This window comes from Pagrus pagrus (assembly GCF_965226575.1).
Source record: "Pagrus pagrus genome assembly, chromosome: 6".
Taxonomy (NCBI): domain Eukaryota; kingdom Metazoa; phylum Chordata; class Actinopteri; order Spariformes; family Sparidae; genus Pagrus; species Pagrus pagrus.
The window spans coordinates 14590668-14600400 of NC_140190.1; the positions used below are offsets into that span (position 1 = coordinate 14590668).

Consider the following 9733-nt stretch of genomic DNA (forward strand, 5'->3'; position numbering starts at 1 on the left):
TCCAGAACCTGCGCTCATTCCCGGACACCCAGCCTACTGTACATTGTGTTTCCCCCATCCTCCATCCAACTCAAGAAAAGACAGCATTATAAATCAATTTACAAGCTGTGACAGGCATCTGGCAGAGGATGGAAATGAACAATGGCAGATGAAGGATATTGGAAAACATTTTCTTTTGCCGGTGTAGGCAGCGGCATTATCTCGTGTTCAGCTGGCACAGGAAACCTAATAGTATTTTTGCGTGTGCATGCGCGTGTGGTTGATGAATAAGGGACGGCGGGGATGAGGAGAGAGGAAGAGAATCTGTTGCCTGTGTTGGCTCCTGAATATGAAGTAGTGGAAATGTTCAGCAGGTGAGGTCGTTTGAGGTAACTCAACTGTTGAATGGTCTGAACGTGGAGGGGACAGTAAGGTATATTCATTGTTTTTTGTTTTTTTCACTTATTTTTTGAAGTTGTGAAGTTGATCCTGCCTAAAAACGAGACCTGAACCTGGCCCCTACCCCCTGACACCCGAACCTCACCTGAGACAAAGGCCTATACTTTTGCCATATTCTCTTCAAATACAATTTTATATGCTTGCCTTGGAAAGGCTTAACGAATAATTAATCTGACAATGTAAATAAATGATATCGCCCAGTGGTAGGGTTACAGCGGTATACCACTGTGAAAGTATACCAGGGTATGAAAACATTTTTTTGACTTCAACTCTACCCAATTAGTCTTTTATTTGAAAAAAACAAAACAAAACAGATTTCAGGTTTCTCAACAGATTTTCAAGTCTCATGTCTGTCAGGACAATACAAGCAACCACTTGTACATTACACATTCAAGCTATTGTGTAAATAAAAATATCTGTGAATGCAGCTTTGAATTTGTTCTTTAATAAAAACAAATGGAGTTGAATAGAAATGTGACATCGGCAGCAGTTATCACTGAGTTGCCCCTTGTGTGTAACTGCTCCTGTCTCCTCCTGCCTCCCACACACTTCCTCTCTAAACAGGCGTCTTAAAGACTGACTCCTCCCTGAGGCTAATGGCGATGATGCAGTATTTTTACCCTGCCAATTAAAGACGCTGCGGTCGAGACGAGATGCTTAATATCTGTGTTCGTGTATGTTGTTAATGCTAATTCAGGGTGGAAGAGCGACAGTGGTTGAGAAGGACTGGAGGCCTGAAAACTGCTGGATACGGGATATTAAGTGGGAGGCGGTCATTAACGAGACTTGGTGTTAGTCTGAGGGTGACAGAGAGTGTTAAATCACTTTGGTAATATCAAGTAATTAGAAAGAAAGAAAAGGCAGAGCAGCCAGATATGAGCAGGGAGTACGAGGTGGTGGTGTCCTCCTGACAGGAAATGTGAATTTAGTCACAGTCAGAGGAGAGCCTCGAGGGGCACGGACTTGTTTTCATCCTCGTATTCATGACGTGCAGATAAAATGTCGGTATATGTAGATGCCAACCAACCATACAGAAGATCCAGAGAGCTACATGTGTTTGAGCTACATGGAGCTCAGCTGTTATAACCTGTTAACGTGACCGGACCTTTAGTTATGACATCTCTCTCACCTCACCAGGTAATTCATTGCATCATCCAAAATAAGTGCAGTGATGGATTGTAAAGTAATAATGACATAACCAGGGATGTTTTGGAACTTCTCCTTTAATTAAAGTATTTCACACCCATTAACACAGTAATTAACAGATAACAGATGTCAGTGGTTGTAGCATTACAGTAAGAAAGTACCTTCATAGGCCAGACACACAGCAAGAACAGCAACAGCACGTGGACACCAGCTGCCATTTATTTTTTATCTAAGTGTAGAAACAAATTGTTCAGTGTCAAGTAATGGACGGGCAATTTTCAGTTTCCATTTTCAGAAAGAACCTGTCAAGACAGGAAGACTTGAGAGACACAGAGTACGCTCTATTAAAACGCCTAAGGAAGGAATTAAAAGTGACCACTGATGAAATACAACATCCAAACGACCACCACCACTCTAAGTCTCTCTCACACACACAGGCACTGACGCTGCCCTCAATTCTCATTTTAAATGCTATCAGTCAAGCCTCTCCACCGGCTACCTAATTAAACAGCTATTGAGAGCAGAGATATAAAGACCGATTTCCTCCACAATAACAGGCTGGATAATGGGAAAGTTAATTCTGGTAATTCCTCAGTGGGTCAGCTATTCATTTAAAATGGCCAACTTTGTTTTCAACAGCACAGTTACTGTGACTCCGGGGATGGGGACGTCTGTTTTAGTCTTTATTATGTCGGTTTATTATGTCCACCTGTCTACAAGATCACCACAGTCACTTTTACCTTTCGGACACAAACACAATGTGAAATGTTAGGTGCCGTTGGGCATAGTTGGCTACTTTCATTAACTTTTAAGCGAACCAGGCGAGCTTTTATCTTCACTCTAAACTAAGCTAATCTCACCTAACAGATGTGAAAGTTGCATCAATTCTCTCGTCTTACTCTTGACAAGAAAGCCAAAAAGTGGATTTCTCAAAATGTCGAACCATTTCATGAAAGCAAATGATTAAATAACCCAGGCTAGCTGTTTCCCTCCTGTTTCATATCCTTACACCAAGCTAAGCTAATCACCTCCTGTCATTAGCTCACATTTAAGCTAATAAATGTGAAAAGCAGCAATTTTCTCCTCTTACTCTTGACAAGACAGCCGAAAGTGGATTTCCCAAAATGTCAAACCATTTCATGAAAACAAATCGTCAAATTGAGCAAGGCTAGTTTCCCCCCTTTACTCATATTTACAATAAGCTAGGCCAACCACCTCTTGGCGCGAGCTCGAATTTAAGCTTATAGATGTGAAAGTGGCATCAATTCTCTCCTCTAACTCGCCAAAGAGCAGATTTCTCAAAATGTGGAACCATTTCATGAAAAAGAAATAACTTCGGTAGGCCCACATGTTGAGATTGTGCTAACAAAACATGCTGACATGCTAATTGCAGCAGGAGTCTGAACTTGAAGTTGTTTCGTCTGATGAAAGTAGAGAAGAGGGTGAACCTTTTTGTTGCATTAATTATTAACAAACACTGGAAACTCCTATTTTAAGCTACACCTAACTCATCTCTCTGTCTTAAATCCATCCATCAATTTTGCGACCATTTGCTAGCAAGGCTAATGACTGGTTAAACAGAGAAGAGCGTCTAATTTAACAAATACTATCAAATTTTTGCAAAGATCAGTTTGGATAGAGATTTATTAGAATCGTCTTTTTAAAAACTTAAGCAGACCACAATGGGCTGCATTTACTTCAAGTGGGCTTATCAGGACTTAACTCACTCTTCCCTTTGTCCAATTTATTTCTGTCAGAGATGTGAGGAAAGCCTCCAGCTCAACTCAGAATCCACTGCACGAGCTTGATGCACAAACCTGATGCAACTTTGTGCTGCTGTGTTGTTAAAAGGGAAATGTAAAGCGCTACATTTCTGTCTTTGGCTTTTCTGAAACCGTTTGGAGACAGCGAGTGAAACATGGCTGTCGTAAAAAAATATTTTGGTAAGCTTGAACTTCGAAGAAAGCAAAAAGTATAACAGGGCTTTTCCCTTCCATCAAATTAAGAGTTATAAACCTCTTACAGCTACGATAGACACTTCTTCAGATATGTTTGCTGATTAGGTTGTACTTTTCAGACATGTGGCAAAACTTTTCACCGTTTGCAGAATAGGAACCGGTGGACAGCACATCCTGGCCAGGCAGAAGTAGTCAGATAACTCTTTATTGTTTTTCTCCCTGCATTTCAATCGTAATAAATCATAAGCCACATTACAACAGTCAAAGCAATTAGTTATAAAAATAGGACTCAATTGAACAATCTGCGCCCATATCAGTGTGCAATTATGAACATTGATGTCGGCAGCAAATCCTCATCTAGAATCAAAGCACACGGCGACTCACCACGAGACAATAAGATCCCACCGAAATTTAGTACTGACGATACTGAAGTGTGTTAGTCATGCTAGAAGAAACCTCAGAGAAGTTCTGGTAACAACATGGTTGAGTACAATTTAGGAAGGTTGAGTAGAAATTACGATAACTCCACGAGCAGGCACTGTATGTTTGCACACAAGTATGCAACAGGGATTACAACAGATCACTGACCTTCACACCAGAACAACCAGCAGTGTCACCGTATATAAAGAATATAGAGCATATCAATAACAGTGCTACAAGTGAGCTACAAACACCGAGTGAGAGTAATCCTCACAGAATTAAACTGAAGCTTCTGGGCGGTGTGGGAGGAACTTCAGTAATTTGCATCACTCTGATGTCTTTGACTTCTTTTTCTGTCTGCGGCTGCTCTCCTCCGCCGAGCACTCGAGGCTGCAATCACATGCAATTTCTTCTCATTCTCGGACGGCGGAGAAGAAGAAAAAGAGGCTGCTGCTCGTGTCAAACACTTGACATATTTTTCTTTTTTTCCTTCTTCTTCCCCCGGGCTTCATTAACATACATAATTAAAATGCCTCTCATCAACACTTCTCACTCGTTGGTGCATAATTGGCATTTCACCGACATTCGTAGAAACTAGTACATATGTAGTTATACAGAATACAAATTCAACGCACGTTTAGAGTCCAGACCATCCAAAAAGCATTTTACAAAATATTAAATGTGTACATAGAAATTAACAACTCGTCATGCTAACAAAACACACTCTCTTTCCCTCACACACATGTACATTAGTAAGGCTTTAGGGTTTTTCATTAAACTTTGAGCGCGTCATGCAAACACCAGTCTGTCAGTGACAAATTGATGCCATGCAGCTGTGACGCTCTGTTCTTCACAGACATTTAATACATTTACATGCACACAAGTTACTGTATTTGTCAACAGCCCACAGTGTGACTGAAGCAACAGCCTGGTTGCATAAACGGTTAAATTCTGTTTTTTTACATGACTGACGTGTTTAAATTGATTTTTAATAACCTTGTTTGTGGTCCCGCTGCGATCAAAATTCATCACAATCAATCAAAAAGCAGTTAAATCAGAAGTTAGAGTCACTGCCACTCTGTAAAATTATCTGTGAAATGCCATCCATCAGGTGCTTCTTCAGAAAAAGATGTCGGAGGGACGAATTTCACATGTTTGACTGAAGCGTCTTGGTGATCTGACATTTTGTAAAGTGGAAAATGGACTGAAAACAAATGTTAAATGTCCTTTCACGTGACCGCCACCAACTAAAAAACTCCAAGCGTATTTCTCTCTCTCTCGCTGCTCCTGCGTTCTTGGTGTCGAGAATCTGTGCAGAATAACACACAGGTATCGCCAACCAGCATGAATACAGAGTGACGATGTTGGTGAGTCTATTTGGCAAGAGCCCGTTGCCTAGTTGCACAAGATTTAATCAAGGTGTCCACACTGGAAGATGCATGCGTGACAGGCTGCAGCTGTGACATCCACTAGAGGCCCGACACAAGGCTGAAGAGTCCCCACCAACCAGACAGAAATAAAGTACATATCCAATATACAAAGGGTTTTTTTCATATATCCTGCAAACATTTCTTCCTTGTAGCTTCACATTCATTAACTCAGTGAGTTGGGTTAATGCAGTTGAAGACATTAACATCCAGGTACCCCGCACTGCATAAATTAATGTATCTAAATTTATACAGGGAAAAATGTCTAAGAACTGAGTTTTAACACATTTTTTATAATAGAAGCAGTGAACTTGATTAACAAATTCATTTGCATTGGAAACATTGTTAGCACACAGCTGATTTAAAGGCACCCTGTGGAGTTGTTGACCACTAGGAGCACTATAAAGCGGCGTTTATAAGAGTGGATCTCAATTTTGTTTGCGTCATGCCACTCTGGCTGTCACGATTTCAGACGATTATCACGGCCTAAAGAATTCACGATAACAAACATTATCGCAATATCTTTAGAAAATTTGAAAAGTAAAAATATTATCCGTCAAATTCATCTTCAGCTATCACCTTTATTGTGTGTTTTGTCTCTTTTTTGGCAAATGAATAGTCTCGAAACAAAAAGAGCAATCGCAATGGGTGGCACCGAGGGTTAAGGCGCATTAACGCCACCTATTGTAACAAAGTAACAATGAAAAAGAAACAAAAATGATTTATAGATGCAATGTGTAAGAATTGGCCACATGACGAATTTATACTCTAAACAAACAGGGGCAGCATATCGCCAGGGCTGCCATTAGCTAGTTAGCTCAGTTAGCTGTGCATCTGGTGGTGCAGATTGGGAGCTCGGCGCACCAGGGATGGGTTGGTGTTTACACAAGACAGGTTAGCATGCTAACTTCAGTAGATATCTCTGCAACACACTACATAGACATCCTTATGTCAAAACTGTTATTTTGCACCTTCAAGAGGCATGCATTCAACACACTTGTTACACAATGCATTTTAGTAAGTAACACTAAAAGTCAACAACTCCTTTTCGTTTAAATCTCCAGAGGGCACCTTTAACTTTAACTTTACTAAATTACAAACAAAACAAAGATTTTTGCAGCACATATACATTACTGGGGTTTCACTTCCTCCTAGTAAAAACATAATGACACCAACAGAATCTGAATACGCAATCATAGGACTTAATCTCGCTTGCATCACTAATCGCATTATGATTCGATTTTTGATGTGCATGTAAATGTGTCTATTGTGGCTGCTCTGTTTGTCCCTCGCTGTGCCCCGTAGGAGGCAGGCCATGGCAACTGGGATCAAAGGGTCATTTGCACATCAGGATGTAGTGCCACTTCAAAGCTCGCACTGATTTACAAAAGCATCTTTGTGCTGAACGCACGGTGTGGCTAATGTAGGATCACATCCTGCTGTGGATTTATGTCACATTACAATAATAAAACCACACAGGACCGACTCGGTGCAGACGAGGACGCCAGGACAGAGTGATGCAGGTGTCGTCCAAATGGCTGGGAGAGTTACGTCCACAAACAAACCCTTTCATCAGTCGTATTCATGTGTTGCTGTTGGTTTAATGAGAAGTCGTTACTGGGAGAAGGAACCAGGCAGGTTTCAACCATCATAAATCCTTTATCTGTCCACCTACAACAAGACACTCATATTATGAGCTTGGTGGTTTTCTTTCCTTCATCATAATGTTCACTGTTTTCATCTATTGGATTAAAAAGAGCGTTCTGTAGAGAGTGCAAACATCAAACTTAAGTTTCAATCAGGCCCTTTTCTTTAAATCCCTGAGAGCAGCTTGGTCAGAAGAACCTCTCGCTCTCCCAGCAGTGTATCCCTCTTGAGGCTGGTGCCTTTGTTTACCACCTTGAACTTGACCGACAGGTTTTTCACCTGGACTGAGCTGATCGAGTCAAAGAAGAAGTCCTCATTGAAGACCGGGTTGCGGCTGTTCTTGATGATGTTGCTCCTTTGCTTCTGTACCTTGCCTGGGTTCAGGTAGACGGACACACAGCAGTTGATGCTCTTGATGTCAACGTGCTTGTCGTAAAGACCCTCCGCCGTCAGGACTCGGATGAGCAGGCGGGAGGTGCTGGAGTCGTAGTTGGCGCTGATCCTCACTGACCCGCCCTTGTGCAGGGTGACGGTGTGCTCCCTGTGGTGCCCGTGGTCTGACGCTCCGGCACCACCGTGTAAGGAGGGAACGTGCAGCCGTCGCTGGACGTTGGGGCTGGGCTCAGCCGAGCTGCACTCGTCAGTGGAGAGGGAGCTGTGGCGGGCGAACGTCCGCTTGGCTTTCACGACTTTGGCCTGTGTCTCGTGGGTGAAGATCTTGAGCAGGGAGGCAGAGCGGGAGAGCAGAGGAGAGCTGAAGGGAGAGGACTCAGCAGAGGAGCAGGTGTCACTCTCCCCACCGCTGAAGTATCGATAAGGATTAATGTGAGAGGTGTTGTAGTCACCTGGATTCAGATGGTTTCCCCCATCACTGCTTTTGCCTCTCCGTTGAGTGTTCGGGGAGGTGATGGGGCTGGTATGCTCGCAGTGGAAAAGGGACTCTTTGCGACGAGTGTGGGGGCTTTCCTTCAAGGTCGCAAAGCCATAAGGCGTCTGAGTCTTGGGGACGTAAGGCAGAGACATGGCTGTCTGCGACTGGGGGTCTGCATTGGTGTCTCCAGCCACCACATCATCAGCACTCTCTATCTGTATGATGTGACGGTTGGCTGCTCTCAGAAGGTTCTTGGTGTCTCCTGCGATCTTGGCCACCAGACCCGGACTTCTCGGGCTGCTGATCTTCCTTCCACTGCTGATGGTTTGCTCTGAAGTCGAAGGCTGCAGTGACTCTTTGGGCTTCACGTTAGGAACCTCAGGCTCTGGAGGGACCAGTTTCGGAGGGATGAAAAAGTCTGGGATCTTGTCCGGGGTGAGGACGTTGCTGTAGGATGGGGTGACGCCTTTCTTGTCCCCGTTCTCGCCTTGACGCAGCACGCCGGTCTCCACCGACCCGCGGATCTTATCCAGAACCCACATGGTCCCACCGGACAGCGGGATGTGTGGGCTTGTGGAGTAGATGCAGTCAGGTGTGTCTGCAATTAATAACACAAGGGTGGGGGGTAAACGATCAGAGGATGGTTACACTACAGGGAGCAGGGCGATAAAAACAACGGCAAGGTGCTGAGGCTCAGAAAACACAAGTGTCTAAAGAATTAAGGCTGAATAAAGCAGCAAACTGAACTCTGGATCTGTTGACTACAGTCTCAAAGAGTCTTTTTTTTTTTTTTTTTCAAGAGCTGCAGCTAATTTTTCTTAGGAAAGAGAAACCAACATCCAACATATCTCAACAGGACAGCAGCACAGTGAAAGTCTTTGTACAGGCAAATGACACAAAATCAAGTAAAATTAAACTATATTTCAATATCATAACAAAGGAAACCGAGACAATGTAGGAAGAGACTTACAACAACGAAAGGGCGACGTCACTATTCCCTATAAAGGACTCAATTTAAAGTCGCATCCTTTATTTTACGCGTAATGGACGATGTATACAAGTAAAAAGTGCGCACCTTCTCCTATTAAAACATCTCTTGTTTTATTGTCTTTGAAAACTGACGCAGAGCAGTTTATATGATTCATGAAGTCAGCTTCAGCTTTACTGAAAAATCAAACGTCAGCTGGTGAAAGAAAAACTATTTTACAGCTCATATTTGCCAAATGAAATGTCCCCACATTAATTATCCAACGACAGATTATCTTTCTGCTCCTTTAAATCACGTGGATTTATGAGTTTTGGCCATAAAAGTTACATAAATCTTTGTTTTTTTATGTCAAAGTTACTAACGAGGATTATGTTCAACAGGTGCTTCCTCCAATTGCGCACTCGTTTCCCCAAACCTCCGACATCCAACGTGTTCACTCCGCTGCTCCTGTAGCAGCAAACACACTCATATATAAAATACTCACAGCTCTGTATGAAAGCACACGCTCCTCTTCCTCTTCGTCCACTCGCTCCGTCAGTAACAGGTGTCTCCTCCTCGGTGTGAAGCCTGCGCGCTCCTCGGCACTGCTCTGCGCCCTCACACGCTCTCCGCTCCGGAGCTGCTCTCATGCGTTTTATATAGACGGCACAGGGCTGCAGCTGACCAATAAGATCAAACTGTGTGTTTCCCAGCAGGACCTACTGGGAATCACACTGGCTTCATATCACAGGCAGAGGAATCTTACAGGTGGGGTTTTTTCTTTGTTTGTTTTTTATCCAACACAGCTCCACACTGAACAAATCAGCATGTTTTTTTATGGGAATGTTTCTTGTTTGTT

General features: G+C 43.0%; 1 protein-coding gene across 1 annotated transcript; it reads right to left on the reverse strand.

Annotated features, from left to right (window-relative positions):
- Positions 1-3731: 3731 nt before the first annotated feature.
- LOC311258725 (C2 calcium-dependent domain-containing protein 4C) lies at positions 3732-9492 on the reverse strand. Its single transcript, XM_084355276.1, has 2 exons — positions 9380-9492; positions 3732-8505 (listed from the first exon to the last, which is right to left on the reverse strand). Exon 2 carries the CDS (start codon positions 8447-8449, stop codon positions 7202-7204), a length of 1248 nt encoding a protein of 415 aa, XP_084211402.1. The 5' UTR covers positions 8450-8505; positions 9380-9492; the 3' UTR covers positions 3732-7201.
- Positions 9493-9733: the final 241 nt, after the last annotated feature.